This window comes from Pyrgilauda ruficollis, unplaced genomic scaffold (genome assembly GCF_017590135.1).
Source record: "Pyrgilauda ruficollis isolate IOZ18807 unplaced genomic scaffold, ASM1759013v1 scaffold27, whole genome shotgun sequence".
NCBI lineage: Eukaryota > Metazoa > Chordata > Aves > Passeriformes > Passeridae > Pyrgilauda > Pyrgilauda ruficollis.
In genome coordinates this window covers 3,244,619-3,267,663 of record NW_024524044.1, presented here as the reverse complement: position 1 = coordinate 3,267,663, position 23,045 = coordinate 3,244,619, and the positions used below count along the sequence as shown (strand labels likewise).

Genomic DNA, 23,045 nt, shown 5'->3' with positions numbered 1-23,045 from the left:
TTGACACTCTGTTTATTTGATGAAGGAAAAATAACCCCAAATCAAACATGAATTACAGTGTGGCTAAGTTGGGCATTAGAAGATCTATGGGAAGGATGATGTAGTCTACATCTGTGTCAACCGGGAAGCACACATTAACATAAATTTTGCTCTTTCCTGGATGGCTAGACTTGTGATGCTACTACCAACCAGAGAAGTCCAACTTGCACATGCTTGCATGTGATATTCCCTTGATGCAGCCTCCACTAATCTTCTAAGTGTTGTATGTGATTCCTTCTGTGTGCAAAAGCTACAGGGCAAACAGCAATCAATGTGTAATTTGACTTGATGCCCTTTGAGTTTCCCAGTACTCTGAAACAGGCAAAATCACTTAGAGCAGATGATTCAATTTGTCAGGCAGCACTGTGGGTAATGTGCATCGGCCTTAATTCAGCTGTAGCAAAAGAGGGTGTCTTGTCAGTCCGTCAGCATATTGGGCTGGTAATTCACAGGAGCAAGGCAGAGAAGGATGTGAGCCATCAGCAATCCAAGCAAGAATATTTAGTTAGAGAGGAACTCATGTGCATGAACAAATATTAACATTTATAGTCACATAGCAATACATTTATAGACATAAATACAGTGATTGTAGCTGTTGAAAGTTCACAGACAGGTGCTTTCCCACACACCTCACCAAAGCTCGTTGAAGGAACAAAGAAATTCTCCCTTTGGCTGTTTATGAACAATTTGGCTTCAACTGTCCCAGAACTCTGAAGAACAATTCTCAGAAGGGAACGGTAAGAGGGAAATGCAGGTTCCTCCATTTAATATGAGTTTCAATGGTGAAGTTTTTTCCATATATATCAGCAAAGACAGAAGGACCCCTTGCTACACATCTGTCAGACTTTTATAGACAGTGTTTGAAATCATGTAACAACAGAAAATTATAACAGAGCAAACAATGCATGTCTGTTTAGTATATTAATCTCAAGAAATAATAATTTACACTAATTGTATCTACATATGAACAATCAGTTCTGCTGTCTAGCGTTTAAAAGCCCATTAAAGAAGACTATGTATTGGTATGATACTCTTGATTCCAGGATTTACCTGAAGGTTATAGTAATATTCATGCAAGTAGGCAGACAGTAAGCCTATGCAGATGCAGATTTATAATTCCCTTTCATAAAAAATAGTTTTATAAAATGTACAAATATGGCGTTTGAGAATATCCCAGAATCATATCTTACCTCCTATTTGAAATATGCTAGAATATCTTTGGCCTCTATTGAAAATACAAAAAGATCTAACCTGAGAAAATAGTGAGTTATCCTACAATTATTTAAACCACCTAAGACACTGAAAAATCTTTTATCAAAGATGCAGGAGTACTTACCTTTCCTGATAGACTATTGCTTGAAATGTCAGGATCCTAGAGAATTACCATTAAGCCTCCAGAGAGCAGGTACTTTTCTTTATTGCCTCTTCTGTTGTTTATCTGAGCTCAAATTTGGCCCAAATCATTCATACACAAGATTTCAACAAGCATATTAACCCAAGCAGTGCTGGATAGAGTGTTTCATACATAATTAAAAAATCAAGCATCTGAAATACAGTCATCACAGAGGATTTCGCAAACAAGTGTGGCCTTCCCATTTTAGTTTTAACAAAAAGCCTCAGAAAGCCTTTACACCTTTGTGCAAATTGCCTGCCCTTTTTGCAGCAGTGTCCTCGCTGGGATGCTGATAACCTACGCAGGGCACCTACAGTCAACATGACTTTGCCTTTCACTACCCTGATTAAGTAAGTAATGCTCACTTCCCAGGAATCCCCCACGGAGCAGCAGCATTCCTATGTGCCCGGCCGGAACATCGGTAATGACTGGATTCTGAGAGAATTTGAAAACCTTCCTCAACACACTTATTTCTGTTTTTCAACCTATATTCAAAGCGATACTTCGGCATTGCTATGTAATTTTTGACAGGGTTACAGTAAATTCATCATGCTAAACTGAAATGTTTCTGGCAGATGTCTACTCTGCAGCAATCAACCTGTGTGTACAGTAAGATATGACAGCCACAGAGATGCTTTAGTTGTAAAAATTACACATATAATACTTTATTAATGCTAACTTGGAGCACAATTATGCAGTATATTATTTATAATTTTAATTAGGAAATATTTATTTCAGAAACTTGCTTTAGCTTGTTATATGGATAATTTTTTTTTAAATTTAGTCTCGAGTCAAAAAGTATCATTGATAAAAAGGAAATAAACAAGCAATTATTTTAATATCAACAGAGTTTCTTTTTCAATCATTTGATCTTTTTTTTCTTGACTACTAGCAAATTATTTTTCAGTAATTTCTACTTTTCTTCATCAAGACTTCCTTGGAACAATGGATTTTGAAAGCTGTTGGGGGGGAGAGGGGGAAACCTTGAATCATTGAAGCGGAATACCACAACTTTTCCAAAAGTAAATGTTACAAAACAGGAGACAAAGAAGTAGGATTTATTTTGAAAGTAATTTCAAAACAGCAGGTTCTGCCACTATTAAATATTTTCAGTAAGTCTCCCTTCTGTGGATTCCCTGACAGCTTACAGGAGCTGACCAAATTCTGCCAATGTCCTCTCACTGTGGTAAGAATAAGATCAGTCTCCTTTTGATTTTCTTTGGCTTTTTTAAATTGCTCTCAGTTTTCATTTCATTTAAACAAGACCACAAGGATTAAAAGTCCTTAGTAGGGAGTAAGAAAATGGATAAGCACACATGCAAGCATATACATCACAGTGGATTATTAAGCCCTTTTCTCTCTGGAAACCAGGAAAAGAAAAGGGTAAAATTCATTTGGTCATTGGAGAAATCCCCATGTCACATAATACAGTCTTACAAACTACTAATGATTTCCATAGGGGTCAATTTTCATTTTATCATTTGACTCCCGTAAGAATAACACAGGACCAAGGAAGCCTGAGGGAAATAAATAAATAAATAAACCTAATGGTATAGTTTGTGAGCTAAATATTTCCTGGAGTAGGGGAATGCAAAATTACAGCTGAATCAATGTAACACAGCATTTTATTAACCTCTAAGTAAGGAGCAGGGAAGTGAAATATGCAGTAAGTCTCCACACACGTCTGACCTCTCCACCTGCTCTATAATTTCCTGCATTGCAAGGTGTGGAAGGACAGTGTACAAAGAACAGTCAGTATCCACTTCCTTTTCTCAGCCCAGAGGAATTGGACCTTCTAGCTCTGTATTTTTGCTTTTTTAACATTTCAGAGTAGATCTGTAACAGTTATGATGGGCCTACTGGCAGCTCAAAACACACAAATCCCATTGGTCCTTTGTTTCATACACTGGAATGCATTTTGTCTTGTGAATTTTCCATAAACTTCTATATCAGAGATGAACTTTCATGCTTTATTTCACTATGAGTGAGCTATTTATCTTAACACTGCTGTTTATCTTCCTTTCACAGCACATTTTATTAACTTTTTTTATATTAAGCAAATTCACTTTTTATCTATGATGTTTGTTTTACAGGTAATTCATCCAATTTAAGGTATTTTCTTAGGGACTTCAATTTCATTTTGCCCTTGAAATTAATATCTAATATGTTTTACATTTTTGAAATAGAAATTAATCTTTATTTGAATTATTAGTCCAGAACTATAACCTACATGCATCATATTTGAATGTTGGTAAGGGAATCATCTGTGACCACATATTATCCTGGACAACTACTGTGATAGAGAACATACATATTTGTGTTGTGGAGATCCTGCAGGGGTAAAAAACGTATTTCTTTTATTTTAATGTTTGACAAAACTAAGAATTCAACAAACCCATTCACACAGGGTAATCTCTTCCTACCACCAGACAAATCCATGAGGTAGTACTATACCATCTCATCTAAGTTCTCTAAGATGAAAAGAAATAAAATTCTGTCCAGTTCAGCACTTGACTACATTTTTTTCTCTGTATGTGCTATACATATATATATATGTATTCATATACACACACAGCCTTTTAAAGGTAAATGTAGCTCTGAGAAAAGCATCAGTTGTGGACCAAGACTGCCAAGAGCAGAGTAATTAAATACTGGGTTTGATGGTTTGTTCAACTCATTACTATCTTCAGAGGTACATTCGGGTAAGAAATTGGACATCCATTTTTGTTTGGCTTTAGAGCTGGGTTCTTTCTGTATCTCTCTGGCAGAATACAAAAAGCTTCAAAGCACTGTAATTTGTGCCTGTGAAGATACCAGCACAGTGTGATGAAGTCACAGCTCAGTCTTCTGCTGGCTGAAAATGAGCAGAATGAGCTCTGAAATTCTCTCTTGCTAAAGTCATTCTATATCTCTAAGTAATTTCCAATGTTCTGTTTCGAGCTTTCTGTTTTTCAAAACATGAAGAACTGAAAGCGTGTGTTTCCTTAGCACGCTCACTCTTCCTTGCTTCCACTCACTAAACTACCCATTGAAATATTGAAAGGTCACCATGAATGGCTGCAGAATTTCAGCTGAAACTCATTGTTCAGTACCTTTTTACCATGATCCTTAAGTCATTTCAAAGTGTTTGAAATTATTCTTTTTTATATGAAATAAATTCTGAATATTTCCTTTCCCTTTCATAGCATGGAAAAACATTTTCTGAGAAGAGATCCATCCTACCAGGTTCAGATGGCTCTAAATAAGCACCTTGTAATGATATGTATTGAATTTACTGTTCCATCAACTATTGATTCATCTGCAAATTCTGCTAGAAATGTTTCCAGATCATTGATTAAAATGTTGCAGGCACAGTACCAATTTCCTCAGAACCTCTCTAAAATCACCCTTTTAACATGTTTTCATTTGACAGCTACAGTTCTGAGACCCATCAGTTACTTGGTTTCAGTCTACATCACATGTACTTATTAAAGAATAATATTGCAAGTCAGGATGTCATATCAGTCCTAAATCAAAAGGGTTAAGAACTCAGGTATATTATGGCTGTAAAATTATTTTTATAAAAGTTTTATTCTCATTAGTGAATAATAATTGAAAAGTATTTTCCATAAAACTACATGAAATACATTAGATCTTCTCTGTGAATAAAATTATTCTAATTATCATTTTTGAACATGAAGAGTTGTAAGGGAGTAGTAAGGAGGATTAACCTTTTGAAACACAGTTTGTTTATGTTAAAATTAATTCTCACCCATGATCTTAAAACCATATTGCAAGGCTACTACAAGGTTAAAGGTAAGTTCAATAAGAAAAAACATCACTCTTCAGTAGTTTTTTTTTTCCCTTCATAACTATGTATTAAGCATCAAAGAAGCAATGAGACCCAACAGAACTGGACAAGAAGTTTCAGTGAGAACACAGACGATGCTGGATTAGTAAACCAAGTGCCCAAAAGAGTGGCAAGAAGCTGAAAGCTGAGATGGAGTGAAAATACGAAAGTAACAAATGTAGATAAGCTTTAATGATATGGTCGATTCATTTTCTCAAATTTTTTTTTTTTTTTTTTTGCTAATACAACACCTGTAGGTCTCCATCCTGGAAATTTATAAAAGGGTTCTGCAAATCCCACAAAAATCTTTCAAGGGATTATGTAGATGATCATAATGCTGATTCTTTGACTGTTTCCTTTACAGAAGTTAAGCTGCAAATGAAATACTGTCAACTTTCATGCCACAGAAATCCATGCACATTATTGACATGAATGTATCTCTTACCTCAAGACCCTATCCAACATTCTTGTTAGCAGAAAAAAAATTCCTTCATGGGTTGCTCCCTCAGTCTTGTCATACTTTGAAATGAAAAGCACAGTTCATACAGTTTTATAATGCCTGAAATGAATGTTGCACTGAAAAACAACAGGTTGGGACTATATTTCTTTGGATTAGGCAAGAGAAACTAGGCAGGAGAATACAAACTATATGAAAGGTTACGACAAGAGAATGGTGATTGTTCTATACATCCACTGGGAATAGAACATGGATACATCAGTTTTATTTGCAGAAATGAAAGTAAGATTATATGGGATGTAAGGAAAAAAATCTTTCTATCTCTTAAGACTTGACTGTAGCACAAGTGAGAACTACCTCTAGTGTCCAAAACTCCCTTCATCAGAGGCTTCCAAGAAATGTTTTTAGACACTGTTACAGCTTAGACTGCTGAACTGGAAGTTCTCTAGAAGTTTCATCCAATCATGTAATTCTGTGTTTCTGCAAGACTGGTATGTACATTTTGAGATTAATACCTTTCAGTATTAGTCTTATTTATACAAGTGATTATGCAAAGTAATGTCTAGAAAAGTTGGAAATTAATATTACTAAGAAACAAAAGAAATTTTTGTCCTTTCCAAACAATGTGTAAGGTAGGAGTTCAGTATGAAATAACCTTTTTTTCCATTTACATGTACTACAAAAATACTATGGTTCTGCTTGCAGACATTATAGAAATTAGTATTTATTACCTTTAAAAAAATTACCTTTAAAATTATGTGATACATGCAAAAATACCATTTTAACTCCAAAAAAGAGAGATTTTCACCACAGATTTTGTAACAAGACTTGCATATGCAATACATGGAACAATTTAAAAATCATTTTGATGCATTATGAATTACCTGTAAAAGAATAAGTAAGTGAGGACATTCTCAATTTTGGTAAATATTTATAGAGCCAAACAATATGAAGTATATGTAACAATCAAATTTCTAGTGAAAATGTGTGCAAGAAGGTTTATTTTGAAAGGAAAATTCCTACTCCCAGTGTCATACCCAATTAAATTCTCCAGGTAATGACCCCATTTGCATAGAGAGCTGAACCCACAAGTGGGAATTTTAATGGGCACAGCACCTGAGTACATTAATTGAGAGTGACACTACTTGAACTAGTTTTGTGCTTACCCCACTGAAAATTCTACTCATATTATTTTTAATGTCAAGCTACAAGTCAAATTTCAAGATGATGGATTTGTTCTTTTTTAAGCATTGAATTTGAATAAAAGGCGGCTTTAATTCTGTTATGCATTGCATAGCTTTAACTAATATGTAGTTCTGATTCTCACCATTACTTCTTTTTTACAGTGATTGGAATTTAATTTTATTCATTAATTTGCAAATAATTAGATAGAAAATAATGCCTTCTGCAGCTAAATTGCTTCTGGATTGCTGTTTAACGTACTTTAACCAGAATATGTGTTACAGTTAAGCTGACATAATAGTTTACTAAAATGTAATTGTGTAAATATGTCTAATTACTCCTTCTGAAGAAACAACAGTGAAAATAAAATTTCAGTCATGGCCACCCTAATTTTCTTAGACTTAACCCCATGAAAGCTTGGTAGTTGCAAAGCAGATTACTGAGGCAGAGACAGCAGTTGTCAAGAGTAGTGGGATCCTTGTAACACATTTCCCTTTATCCTTCACACACTACTTCTAATGACCTTGAAGTTATTGTGGATTCTAAACCACTGCTGTTAGTCTACATTAAATATGTAATCAAGGTGTCTCCTCCTCAAATGAAGAAACAGAAAAATGGAGTTGCATTTCCTAGGGAGGAAAGAAATACCGCATTGTTTAATACATTTATTCTTTCCAGCTTGTTCTTAATTAGTCCTCAGTAACTGCAAAATTCTGCAGAATCCATCTTGATAGAACTTCTGGTGCTTTATTTGAGGAAGAAAGACATAATCAATTCATTTTAATTTTCAAATATTTTAACACTATGGAACTTCAGTTATTTAGATGCTAAGTCCAAAGTTCCAAAGACATTACTTTTACCGGTCTCTTTGACTAGAAGTTGCATATAGCAGAGAACATAGAAAAGATGAAGAAACTTACAATGCAACATGTGTCTTGGTACTGTCCCAGACTTCCATAATGAAGACCCTTTCAATTCTCTTTGAACCAAAATTTAAAAGCAAAACAAAACCAAACATACTACCTTGCAAAAAAGCTAAGGAAACAAAGGTAGGCACTGTGAATCTGGCGCCTCAAAAAGTAGGATTGTAACATGAAATATATCGGAGTACAGCATATTCACAGTGTGGTCACTTTGCGCAACTTGGAGATGAGACAAATTTCTGAATCCTACATCACTGATTGAAGAGGAATTGTGTAGTGCTTGGGCACCAATTACATACCCTACTGAGATGATATAAAGAGCCCCAATTATAGTGGAGTACTTTGTCAGTTAAAATAGCATACGCATACCAGAATAAAAATCAGTAAGGCACTATTAAATGTATAAAAGGTATTATACAGTCTTTCATCTTACATTCCATTTTTATGAATACTGGATGGTAATGTACTAACAATTGCTATAATAGATGTACATAAAATAAGAAAACAGGATTGTACACAGTGTTTTATGAAGTGTGCTGAACTGATAGGAGAATTGGGATTGTTCAGCCTGGATAAAAGAGCTTTTGGGTGGCCTAACTGCAGCCTTCCAATTACTTGAAGGGAGCCTAAAAGGCAAATGGAGAGAGACTATTTACAAGGTCATATAGTCATAAGATGAGGGAGAATTGGCTTTAAGCTGACAGAAGGGAGGTTTAGATTAGATTTTGGGAAGCAATCCCAGTGTGAGGGTGATGAGGCACGAGAACAGGTTGTCCAGAGAAGTTGTGGATGCCCCACCCCTGGAAGTGTTCAAAGCCTTGTTGGATGGAGCTCTGAGCAACCCGAACTAGTTGAAGCTGCCCCTGCCCATGGCAAGCGGGTTGGAATCCTATGATGCTTAAGGTCCCTCCCAACCCAAGCCATTCTATGAACCTATGACTAAAAACCATAAAGACTAACAACATCTAATCTAATTAAACATCTGCCTGTTTTGCAGAATGATAATTCAGAGAACGTTCTCTTTCCAACTTATAGTAGAAATAGCCCATCATATTAAAGATTTCTAAAGGAGAGAAAACTCATCCTTTTACAACACTAGCACCAAATCACTGGTAAATAGCATAAGCAAGTGTTTAAGAGTAGGCTAAACTTTGTGCAAGAAATCAACTTCCCATTCAAGTGCATTGAGCACACTCAACAAGTGCATCTTGGGAGTGAGTGCAGCATATTATTTTTACTGAACTTCTTTCATTGTTAAAATTGAGTTAAGGTCTCCCTGCTCTCTTTGGAAATGCTAAGAGCTGGCAAGAGGTTCAGAAGGTACGGGAAAACACAAGATTAATGTCTGTAGGATTCTAGAGCTACTACTGTTACCATCAACACAATGTGGACTTTTCCAGTACGTGGTGTATGCACTTTAAGACAAGACACTAGGGAGATATTTCTCTAACGTTTAACTTAATTCTGGCACCAAGAGTAAGATTCCAGATACATCATTCACTCTATGATCTGTCTCTTTTTAGAAAGTTACAAGTCTGGAGACAATTTAAGATGGAGATACATCAATACAATTGGCACTGGTCTCCAAGAACATACATCAAATATTGCAACCATTAAAATAATATGAAAAAAAAACCTAAGTGTGTGAAGAGCTCAGAAAATTTTCTCATTTAAAATATTATAAAATCAGTGATTCATCTAAGTCAACACAAAGTTCTTAATAGGAGAACTACGACTGATATAGAGCCATTATTCAATCCAAAAGCTCCTGAATGATCCTGATCCTTCTTCACAGGAGCCATTTTTTTCTAGAAATCTTATGTATTAAGGATACTGGCTAGAGCAACTAAAACAGGTGTCAAATGATGCTATATTTCTATGTGTTTATCAGTTCTTTTACCAAAACAATTATTTTGGTGCACAGTCTCAATGCAAGACTTCATGATACACACTCAAACACAATTTCTGCCAGTTTTATCATCTTTCCTCTGCAATGGCCAAGAAGCAAGATTTTTTTACCCACTATGGCAGTACAGATGTAGAAAAATCAGTGCCAAAGACTGTAGACATGCAGTTTCTGCAGTTTTAAAGTAGTATAAGGATGTTCACCCTTAGCTTAAGCCAACATGAAAAAAAATCAAATGAATACTAAGAGCTGATTACAAGTAGTGTAAGGATGTTCACCCTTAGCTTAAGCCAACATGAAAAAAAAAATCAAATTAATACTAAGAGCTGATTAAAATTCTTGGTTCAGCTTGTTTTTAGTAAACTGAAGACTTGCTGAGGATGTATTAAAATAACTTTCATTTTGATAAAATTTAATAATTACTGTAATATTACCTAATCAATTTTACCAAGGAATGAATTTTCCCTCTTAATGACGTTTTTTACTGCTGGAGGTTCATGCTAGCACAGCTTCTAGTGTCTGAGTTGGCTGAGCTCCACTTGTAAGACAACTTGTACACTGGTCCACGCTCTGTGCAAGTCACTCTAAGGCCACCACCTCTAGGAAGGGTTAAAGTAAAAGAAAAAACACACAGGAGTAACAAGGCAAGACAAGAAAAAAGTGATATCCAATAGTTTCAAAATAAAGATCTTTATTTCAAAATAGTGTTTGCAAGTAGCACATCCAATTGATATAAAATACAAACAGCATGTCTTTCAAATGGGCCAGTTTGCAGAACTATAAACTGAAACACTGTACAAGTTCACAAGAACTATTATAAAATAGACAATTAAATTCTAATGTTTTCATTTTATTTAAACTCTATTTTCACATTTGACTTCTGATTCTGCTTTTTTTATTTCACAAGGTGCTTACAAAACTGATTATAGAGTGAAAATTACAAAATAGAATTTAAGGATGTAAATATAGAAAAGAATTCCTTAAACTACATGCTAATATTCTCTGCTACAAAGATATATTTTTCAAAAGTGCTAATATCTCTATGACAAACAGTAGCAGATTACATTTAAATGTCAAACAAAATACATGATTTCTTAATTTTTTCAATTGTCTGCAATACTTTGATACTTCTAATCATTATGAGGTTTAATAACATTATTTTTATTTCCTAGTATTTCACAAATAAAGTGGGAAAAGACATATATGTGTATGTATGTCCATGTGTGTGAGAAAAACTATATACACATATGCATGAACAAAGTTCTCGTAATTATTGTTTTTATAATTACAATAAATCAAAAATCCACTAAGTTCCAGTAAGTAGAAACAAGGGCTTGTGCAGGACAAACTCTGTAGATAACTTTTACACAGGAAAATAACTCCCTAGATTGGTATTTTTATTTTATTTTTTTTAAACCATACCAACCTGTGGTAAAAGCATGATACACAAATGTGCATTTTCCAAGCACAGAACTGGACCTGTTCCAGCAGGGCATGGATATTAGGGCAGGACAAGAGACTGGGAGTCCTCTTCCCTGTCCCAAAAGCACAATCAGACAAGAAACAGCCATAATTCACCTCTCTGTGACCAGAAGGACATGAGGAAAGACAGTTCATGATGCTGTCTCGCCCCAGAGAACATGTTCCCACAACCACGGTGTCAACCACACACCTACAATGGACAAAGTACTGTCTAGACTTTTTCCAAGGTGCATTGAGTCCCAATGCTCACTGTGATGCCCCCAATTTCCCCAGAGGCATTATGCCTTACAAAGACAAAATGCCTCCAGGCAATGCCACTCAACCAAGGCACCTCTTCCCCCTTCCCAATGTGGTTCAGCCTTTTAGGAGTCATAATTGAGCCCCATGAGCCTGATTCTGAGCACTGGGAATTTATCAATTTAACTATATTATTCCTTATTAGCCTGCCTATTACCATAATATTTTTGTGCTCTCTAACTGGAATTTAACCAATAAAAATTCTGACATGAATGGAAGCGCACTTAGTTTACGGAATACAGATCAGAATCTGGCCCAATATATGGAAAGAAAAAAAACCATAATAAGAATAATACTTGTAGTAACTATCAAAAAACAGATTAGGAAACCCTCTGAGGGTGAATGTGCATTGCATCAGAATACACCACAATATTGCATATGTTAAGGCAGAACGTAACACTTCCCAGCTCCCTAGCACAGTTAAGGATTTGGCTTCAGTGATAACTTGCAGTAGTAGGCACTACTAGTCAGTGTTCACAAGAAGAAGCTTTGGTTAATATCAGACCATTTGTCGACTTAGCTTCACACTCCTGTGATCTTTAGCTTGTCACATTTGCATAAACTGTATTCACTATAGTAGAAAGAGACATTTATGGCCAATTCCCTCAACACACATGCTATTGGCTATTGATGACTCCTGTAACAAGAAGTAAAATTAAGAGATCTACAAATCTATGCTCTACAAATGGAATACCTGGAGTGTAAACAGGAAAGTTTAAGTATGTGAGATCAACACGTGTGGGTGGTTTACAAAGAACAGTTTGTGAGCTACAGACATGCAGGGTAGAAATTAGCAGATGGTAAAGAAAATGGGAAGACTGATTCCCTAAATCTGGGAATGCCACAAACCTCTTCACATGCTCCACAATTACAATTACAAAAGAGAGATATTTCTTGGAGAACCTTAATGGTGTAACAGGGAATATACAGTTAGGTCCAACAGATCCTAACTGTGTTTTTCCAATATTTTAAATATCAGTCCTTTTATTTTTAAAGCATATCGTAAGTTTTTTAAATGATCTTTTTTTTTTGCCCAGTTATTTAAAAAGAACATTTAAAATTGATCTGAGAATAAACATTTTTTCACTTGCTTTTTGCATTTAATGACAGAATTCCTTGGTCAAGTCAATTTAAATTTGTTTTTATACCCTGTTTAAATTCTACTACCCTCTGCAGATATTTCTTACACCATAAAGAAATAAATAGTAAGTTATGTGACACTGGCTCCAAAGCCACAAACACTGACCAGGCCACTTCATGCACTAGCTTAGATTCTTGAGTTAACTTCTAATAATTTTCCTCTTATAGCCAATTTTTGAAGTATTGTTAGTCTATCAGTTTGTTACTCTGAGGATATATTTCATGTATTTCCAAAGTCTCTTTTAAGAGAAAGCATTTCAAGTAATAATAGTACTGAACTAAAATGATAAGGTGTCTATTCTGTCTTGACTGATTACAAAGAAATCCTGGTACTCTTCTAGCCCAGGGCAAAACTTACATTTTGTTTTAGATTGTCAGATAATCTCAGCAATGGAAAATACCAGGAACTGCTCTCTAATCAATGCGATATTCAAAACAAAAGACATATTGCTGACACGACCACTGTAGCAAAACCAATGGAAGATTTCTAGATTTCTGATGCTAGCTTTTGAATTAAGCTTAAAACAACAGAGCAAAGTTGCTTTCAACCCAAAGAGAGAGAAATAGAAATATCTTGATTTTCAGAATGCCTGTAAAGTCATGTTATGCATGGATGCATTTGAGTGTTTAAATATTAAAGTAGGTAAAGGCAAATACTTAAGGTTTGCCTTGCAGTCTGTTCTCTGACCAAAACGTATCACTCGATTCAAATGGGAATTTTGCCTTCATATGGCCTGCAGTATCAGGCCTATAATTCACTTTCAATAAACTCTTCCATTTGCAAAGCCAAAAGGAAGCTGGAATGTAGCTTTAGTTTCACATACAAAACTATACAATTTGTGTTAGAATACAGATCTGAGGATTGTTTTTTAAAAAAATATTTATATAAAGGGAATTAACAGTGCAAGTGTGAAAATCTTACCTTGTCTTTCTTCAAATGTATTTAAAGAAAAGCTCTCCAGTTTTATAGAGAATAAAATACAAAGGGATAAATATTTCATGATGGGAAGCAGATCCCACAGCATTCCATGCAGATCTCCAAGCAATCTGCAGATTCACAACAGGCATCCATTATGCCACAGTCCATATCACATGGGCAGTTACAGTCATCCCCCATCTCGTCCCCGCAGCAACAGCAGCAGGCTTCCGACGTGCAGATGCCACAGGATGCTTGTCCCAGAACAATGTTACAGAGGGTGAGAAATTCACAGAACAAGCAAGCCAGGATACAGTGAACACAGCAATCTTCATAATAGTTCAGAAGCATGTCAGGAACAAACAAAACAATAAAAAAAAAAAAAAGGTAAAGAAGAAAAGAGAAAATCATTAATATGTCATTCTAAATCCAGATATATCACAATGTCAAATAAGTAGCTGAATGAAAATGGTTCAGAGTAGACATATATCTACCACAAAAAAAACCCACTTCTTATCTTCATGGTCACTTCTGCAGTTCATCTCCAACTCCACCAAGTTTCCTGTCACCACTTCACTTCATACAAATCCCAAGTACTAAACTGCTCAGAGCTGCTTAGAAAAATCTCATTAGTCATTTATTATGTAAGTATCCATATCTATCATCTTCAGTTATACATTCCTACACAAACGGACAAAAAATAATTTTGAAAACAACTAATGAGGGAAACTAAGTAAAATAATTTCCAGCCCTTCCCAGTTCATCTTGCCTTTCTGGAACTAGTTTGTTTGCTCGATACATGTGAAGAAAAATAAAAGCAATGCTGCCTAAACATTGTTGCTTTCTTTAGTTTTTGCACACATTAAAACAAGCTTAACTGCGTGTTAGATGCATTTCTTATTTTCAACAATATAGAAAATATTCAGTCAAAATACATATTTTTCTCTTGCTTTAATACACAAATCTACTAAATAATTGCCATTCTTTTAATGTACTACTTCAATCTTCAAGAGTTCTTAACTATACCTGAACATCAATATCCAGCTTTTAGAAGTATTACTAAATCATATAGATAATTAAGGTGTCCCACAAAATATCTAAAAAAAAAATACAGCACCCAAAGAACATATGGAATAACTTCAAACATAACATACATCCATGAGAAAAGATAGGAAAACAAGGATTTGAACTAAACATGTGCCAGTGAGAAGGAAACTGCAGGATTGAGGGAGATACTCTATTTACATAATGTGTATAAATTAATATGTATAAACATATTTAATTTGTAAGAGGCTGTGAATAGTTATTCAGAAACAAAACAAAAAATTAAAAATACAAGATCTGTTCAGGATGGAGAAATACATTTCTTTCCTAGCCTCAGCTTTCTTTTTTTTTACTGCCTGCAAACTTTGAACTCTTTAGCCACAGACAGGTGAAGATTGGAAAAATATTCTGGGAAAACATCCTGCACAACCTCACCCTATCTCTTGTCCCTACAGTCGAGTCCTACAAGTCCCTGCAAGTATCCTCTATGAGAGTCTGTTAGGAACAACAGGATATTGAGCTATGTGGATGACTGGTCTGAGCACCTACATACAATCTGTTCTGGAGAGGTTAAGTTCTTACAGTTCACAGGCTGAAGACTGCTGTCATAGGGGAAAATTTGCAATTACTTGCAACAGTAATACTATTATCAGGCCTTCTAACCAACTTTCTAAATGTAAAAATTGTGCAGTAGCCATGACAGGTATGTTGATTGATTCCAAATGCCACTAACATTGCAGAAACTCTGACTGCATGATACTGCAGCGATGACTTACACAAGCAAGCATGAATACTTCCAGCAATGCAGCAACAGAGGCTCAGACCAGCCAAATCTGTCCCAAGAAGCAAAGGAACTACTTGAACACTTAGCCCACTCCCAGTTACTATACTACTTAGATTGGACATTTCTGTACTGCAATGTGGCCACAGTCATAATGCACTACTGAACCCTTATGCCCAAAAGGAAAGAAATGGAAATTTCAGAAAAAGCAAGAAGAGGGAAAAAACCCCAAAACTCTAACCTTAAAATCTCCCCACTACTGTGCAGGAAGCAAAACTGAGAGGAAACCACAGGTACGTTTAACATGCTTTAAAGAAAATTGTTTCTTGTATTAAAAAGCTTCTATTCCCAAAGACATAATGTCACTAAATAAATGACCTTCATAGAAAACACAGAAGATATGTGAAAAAAGGTGGAGAGTATCAGTTCACTGAAGAGGACCAAAGCCAGACTGATAGCGATTAATTAGCTGGTTGTCATGGAGATGGTGTTAAATATACTCAGGTAAAATCTCCTTTCAGATTTTCTTTTAATATGAAGGAAAACGATAAAGAAGCCAAGAGTTCTATCAAAGAAACCTTCATATTTGAGGAACTAAGGATTTAGTATATCACGTCTTTAAAATACAGCTTGAAGAAGCTAATACAGCAACAAATCTTGTTCTAAAAATGTTTTTTTTAGTACACCATAATTAAACTTTGTGTGTATACATATTGTAAATAAGATATCGAAAAAAATCTTGCCTGCTTCAAGCAGGGATATGTAAAATTGCAGGGAGAGGAATACACATTCACAGACATTATAATACGTTCCTTTTGATGGGCAAGGAATAGAGTTCATAGGTTATAAAACAGAGACTGTATTTTCTGGACCCACAAAAGAACTTTTACCTCCTAATCTACAAAACCCATCAAATCAAGACTTATAAGAAGAGGCCACGTTGATTGCAATGAACGTATTTCAAAGGTAAAAGGTACGAAAAATGGTCCAAGATACAGTAAAAAATTTTGGCCGGTAGTATTATTACAGAAACTCCACAGAGGGTCTTTTTTTTATCTCTTCTTCAATGACTAAAACACTAAAAGGATTTATTTACCTCCTCTTTATTTTTATTTCCTTCTCCCCAGACGGCAAACCTAATATTCGATTCAAAAAATCTTTTATATAACAATTTTACTTAACCTCCACAAACAATTGAGAGAAAGTAGAGATACCCTTTAGTGCTCTCTTCATTCTTGCAATGACTCATTTGTACAATGAACATAAACTTTGATCCGCATTTCAAGGACAAACCTGAAATAATCATGCTTTTATGTTCTTCATGTTATTGACTTTTAATAGCTATCCAGGTAGCAATTATTTAACACATGACAAAGCATGCTGTTACCTAGTCCTACCTAACTTGGTAAATTCAGAATCATGACTCTAAAGGGCTGTTATACAGTTGGATAAAATGGGTGGAAGAATAATTTCTTCCATGTATGACCTTTATTTCTTGGCTTCTGATCTACAGATGCAATTATAGAAAAAAGATATAGTTACACTGTATTTTTGTAGTAATAACAAATGACCATGCCACACAAAACTCATTCTTCTCTAGTATCTACATTCCTACAGCAACCTGTCAGTTCCACAGAAGCCCTCATACAGCTAAAACCGACTGCTGTTATGATCAGTGGAATACAGCCATGAAGGTTCTATACAAAGTTCACTCCAAAAGAGATGACCACAGGTTTTTCATTACCATGTTGGAGACCACTACAATATATTTCATTGCTTGCACAAGACACTCCAGTAATTTTTTCCTGCTTGTAAGAACAAGGAGACTATTTAAAATTATATATTATTCTAAACTTCAAAACTTATTAAGAATTAAGAATAACATTAGATTAACATTAATTAGATGTTAAGATTAACATTAAGAATAAAGATTGTACTTAACGTCCACTCTTTAACCTTACCCCATCAAAATATGGTTATTTTTTTTGGTGGTGACTGAGGAGTGGATCACTTTAATCCAACTAGAAATAAACATATTTTATGTATTTGTAAACTTGGTGATTTTAATGTCTGATGATGTGTTTTCTGGAAACTTTGAGTATATTCTAGTCTTTTCTAATAAGGAAATTATACAGCAACACCAGTTACGACAGTGGTGCCGGCTTGAAATTATCTATTTCTTTAAGCTCTTTTTTGTTTGTTTGAGAATTAGAGGGTCTCATTCTTCTTTTCCCATTAGATATAGTAACACAATCAAGAGGGCACATCTTTATTATGGACAGAACTCCATTAGTCTTGACATTCATGATGCACTACTGTTGTGGTAAGTTAACCCTGAAGTTTCTGAGGTTTAAGTTTCCATTAAACCAATTTCCCTCTCTGTGGAAGTATTTAAGTTTCATCACATCACACAGGCAAATCATTTACAAAGATAAACTTTTTCTTAGGACTTGCACACTACACCCACACCAGTCTCCATTGTTTTTCCATTCTTACATTACCATTGTTTTTCAATTCTTATATTACACTTTTCTTCAATTGAGAAATGCTGCACTAGAGGTTATCACTACAAAAAAGTGAGGATGTAGGGTGCAAACACTGTCTAGAGGCATACTTAAAGAAAAATAACAACTCCAAACCACTATATCTATCTTAGTTCTTTTACCAAATGCTTCTGATTTCATCCAAACACTCTATCACATTTGTTGATCCAAGCTCTCATAAGTTATGATAATTACAACAGTCTTGATCCGTAGGCAGTGCTAGTACATTTTATTAGACCAGCTTATGTTTGGGGAAAAAGGTGAGCCTTCAGACACTCAAGCTTATCTTCAATTATTCTTTCATTTTGTCTGGGATGAAAATTAGACCTGAAGTTAAAAGGGTCATCCCATCTGACATTTTTTTAAACCAACGTAAGTGAAGGTGTTTCCTTAATCCTTTGGCACATCCCCAAAAGGTACAGATTTGTTGGGAACTTCATTAAAACTGTTAAACAATGCCAAGACAAATAGAACCCAACCAACATGTTCGAGTTTTCGCTGCTTTATATCATACACACATCCCCAACCATGTGCTGATTTAACCAAAAAGTGGATACAGTACATGTAGCATCTACATTAACTGGGTTTTAAGTGTTACCACAGACAAGATCCAGACAAGAAATAGGCCTAAGATCCCTTCGAACTGTTTACTCACTGTTATAAAAGCCCAGAAGGCTCCATTTCTAACTTACCCCAGTTATAACAGCTAGACTCATTTAAGGAAAAGAAACAATATCAAAATAAAACTATTTTAATGTTTGTCCATGTCCTTAAACATTGGCATGTGCACACCACTTTTTACTTCTAAAACTTCTGCATACAGATATTACCATGGTATGCAATTTCTTTCAAATACTGAAACATACAGTAAATTCTTTTATTTCAATTTCTCTTGTATCATCTCCTCTTCATTTTTAGAAGAAGGTGCAGATCTACTTAAAAAACAGATATTGAAGAAAACTATCAACCATCAAAACTGTACAGGAAATGGAGAAGGTGAACTAAAAAATGCACAGAGAAATGCATGTGCAGGCTGCTATGTGCTGCTTTTGTGATGTTTGACACTAACCTGTCACAAACTGACTCAAAAGCTTTCATACCAAGCAGGCAGGTCACATATGATAAAAGTTTTTCATGTCTACAGTGATAAATAAGATCATTTACAGGACGGTGACCCTGGTCAGCTTCTTACTAACTATATTCACCAAGTTCAGACCACTCAAAACAAATCTCCAGGCACTCTGCTGTCTCACAGAGAGAATCAAAAAGGGCAAACCCACAATCAAAGTGACAGCTGAGGTCTTCAGCAGGGGTTTACTGCAGAGGGCCCCTGCAGAGCCCTGAACAGAAGCCCCAGCAGGTGCTACAGGCGTCCCGCAGTCCGGCAGCGCAGGCTGGCAGCGGCTGCGATGAGCACACGGCTGGAGCTGCACAGCACCAGCCAGAAACCAGCCCGGCACAAGGCTCCCAAAGGGCTGCAGAGGCACACAGCAAAATTCCCGAGCAGTGGCACACGCGCACTGCTCCTGGAATGCGGACCCTGCACAGGGCTCACGGGCAGCCTCTGCGACCCACCGTCTATCTTTAGAGAAAAATCACTGCACCCAGGGAAATGTTCACAGGAAAACTAGAAAAGGCTGAAAGAACAAACTGACATGTTGTATGGAGTATGGTTACTTCTAGATGAAAGACTGACATTTATTAAGACAGTGGAAAACATTGTTACAAAGTCTAGTATATGTTACTAAAAGTTACTACATGATATTTCACCATTTAAAATAAAAAACTATTACCTCTATTGAACAAGAAAATTAATATGTTACCTGAACAGGCAAATCACACTGAACACATGGAAACTTTCATCAAAGCTTAGAATATAAACCCTCGATACAGATATAACCTCAGAAGTAAAATGAGCCATTTCAAACATACAGGTATACTAAGAAATCTGCTAATTTCCAATACCTAAGACTTACTTATAATATGAAACCTTCATTACCACTGCTCACCACTGCAATGACTGAGACAAGTTAGGTTTAGCTAGACCTTAGCACCCTTAGGTGCTAGCTAAACTATGTCCTTATAAAATAGATGTTGTTGAAAGACCCTTTTTCAGTTACAGGCCCTGTTTTCCATTCAGTCCTGTTAAAAAACAGGTCAATTACCTTTCAAGACTTCTGTGCAAAAAAACTGATGTAAACCATACTTAAAACACATCACTCCAAAATGCATTCTTATAAAACACACATTTGATCACATGATAATGTTATTTACCCACTGCCTGATTGACAACTGTGTTCTGATACAAGCTTGTCTAACAAAAACCCCTGTTTAGCCCTTCATGCTCAGATACAAATCCACTTTGAACCAATTTCTAAAACATAACAAATAAAATTTTGGCTAAAGTAGAGAGATTGCAGGATATTGACAAGTAGCTGCCTAAATACGACTTAATGCTACAGGATGGATTTCAGAAGTGTATGTATGTTTAAAAAAAAAGTCAGGTTGAGAGTTGGCCAACAGATATTTCTGCAACGTTAGGCTATTGATGCATGCTTTTACTGAATTTCAGTAAATAATACCAATCAAAAGACTGAACAGTATATAAAAGAAAACTTAGTGCTGCTCTGGCGTCCCTCAAAAGGAAAAAAAACCCAACACAATCTCCTACTCCAAATCATGCGCACTAAAGGAAAGTTTCCTGGAAAACATTTTTCCTATATAAAGTTATAGAAACCAAATAGAAGTCTGCTAGCATGCTAAGAGAACTACTCATTACTTTCCATGTATATGCACCTACTGGTTCTTAAGACCCTGGCTTAACACAAAAGCTATTTGTTGGACCTGCTTCATCTTCAGTTAAGCCATCAGTATCACTTGGGATATTACAATAAATTAATGTGGTCAGCAGCATGAGTTAGTGTCCACCAACCCCATGCTCTGATTCCAAATCTAGAACAGATGAAGTTGCACAGGGGGAAGGGGAGAGGGAGTCTCCTTCAAATGTACCCTGAAATGTTGAATTTTAAACACTAGATTAAAAAAAACCACCCACACTTACTTTCAGTGAAATAGTTCATCGCATCTCTAAGCTCAGCATCACAAGAAGCACAGTCTAGAAAGCTGAGGAAGGTTGCTTCAGGCTTTGCTTCTGGGAAAGCATGAATGGTAACTTCAATGTGGTGCCAAGTCTGCACTGGCTGTCCTTCCCCAGAGTCGCACCCCCATGCTGCAGGCTTTCCTTATCTAGCTCACTTCTGCATCTAGCCTTATTACACTTCCTAAGGACCTCTCCTGAAAGACACCCATTGCAAGGAAGATGCCTTCTAGTGCCTTTCTGATTTAGACAGCCTGGGAAGGAAAGAATAGAGTAGATCTCACTGCCCAGACAGGAGGCAGGCTCATGATCTGTTCAGCATAGTTGAACAATCTTCTGTTTTCAAATTGATAGAGCAATTGTGTATGCTCAAAGTCTTTTGAGTAAAGTACCACATTAAACTCACATTATTGAGTCACTGGAGTTGTGGGAATTTCCCTGCCAAACACGGTAACTTCTGAAGTCACAAGAACTTGACCAGAAGTGAGAGCTTCATGTCAAAAACAAATTAAAACCTGTATTCCCTTTCTCCATCATTAACTTTTCATAAATGATTGCTTTGATTCAAAAAATGTATATCGTCAAGCTTCATAAGGACTTGGTGGGAAAACATGGTTTGGTTTCTAGAAAATAATAAGCACCTACCTTGGCCCCCCACTCCCTTAATTAGATTGCTCTTCCATGCTTCCCCTGCCCAACTTCTTTCCTTTCCTCCCCGAACTCTGCATGCCATTATTACTTCCCTTCCACCACTCTGCTACACATATGTATGTATTCAGTCACTCATCTGTCTTCATTTCCTGACATCTAGATCAACAGTTCTGCTGCCTCATTGCTGTCTCCTTTAGACCTCCTCTCTTCTTTAAGTTTCTCTGGACAAGTCTGCATCTGGATCTGCATCAGGGCTCTGGATGCTCTGCATCTGAACACAGCAGCTAGGCTGCCTTCCTTTTTACTCATTTACAATTGCTTTTTCATGTTTCCAAGGTGTTTTTCTCCACTGCTCATAACAAACTGGTGCAAAACAGTTACAATTCTCTGTGCTAATGGCCTACCAACCAGAATTTTGGAAGTACTGTGACACCTCTGGCATCAATAATTCAAAATATTATTGAAATTTCTTTGAGCTAAATTTTTTTTTATTCCCAATATTCACTGAAATGTATCCAGTCCCTTTGAAAAATCTTTAGAACTGAAACAGTGTTTAAAAACTGCTTTTTAGGAGTGACACTCCAACTATTTCATAATTCCTTTGGTTTTTTGTAGTGTAAGTTATGGAGCTGAGTAAGATTTCTTCAGGGACAGTATGGATTAATAATAGATGTGGAGGAAAAGCAGAACTGGTGACTGCACTCACAACCTCCTAAGTCTCACTGGATGTGAAAGTGTTTCTAACCAGCATATTCTGGAATGCTGACATGGCCACATACACTACAGACTTATTTTAAAAAGTAGTTTTTAAAGTTTTTATACTGCTGCTACCAAAATATCTGTTACATTTTAAGCATTTCCTACACAAATTCAGCTCCAAAAGCTCATAAGACATGACCCACAGCACAAGTGGAGTTTTCAGTAGGAACAATTATTAAAAGAGTTCTTAACTGTGGTGGGTGAATTTTTGAGGGGTGTCAGACTGGGAGGTTTCATAGCTTGTGCTAGGACTGCCTAGTACTTTGGAGATGAACAGGAGCAGCACCAACCTTCACAGGCAGATGTGCTAGCCAGGGTAAAGTAATACTGAACTTCATTTAGCTTTCTAGTAATCTGCAGTATGAAGCAGCATGCTACATTTCAAATAAGCATGAGCCCGAATATGTTCCTGTGCAGGATGGGGGCGGTGGGGGCAAGCCCATCATATTTCTTGATTCTATCCTGCTTCAAGCCCTTCCAGGCTTTCTGTTCCGTCAACAGATACAATATTCTGGAGCAAAGTACCAGATCTGGAGAAACTTTGCATTACAACCAAGTGTGGTGCTCCAGAAATATTAATATTTGTCTTTTAAGAAGAATCAAGAA

At 36.0% G+C, this 23,045-nt stretch overlaps 1 protein-coding gene across 1 annotated transcript in view; it reads right to left on the bottom strand.

Moving 5' to 3' along the window:
- Positions 1-10,400: 10,400 nt before the first annotated feature.
- Positions 10,401-23,045, bottom strand: part of MDFIC (MyoD family inhibitor domain containing) — a 50,450-nt gene continuing 37,805 nt past the window's right edge. The window contains exon 5 of the mRNA XM_041471597.1: positions 10,401-13,893. Coding sequence (XP_041327531.1) covers positions 13,646-13,893 — 248 coding nt within the window. The 3' untranslated portion in view covers positions 10,401-13,645. The remainder of the gene's footprint in view (positions 13,894-23,045) is intronic.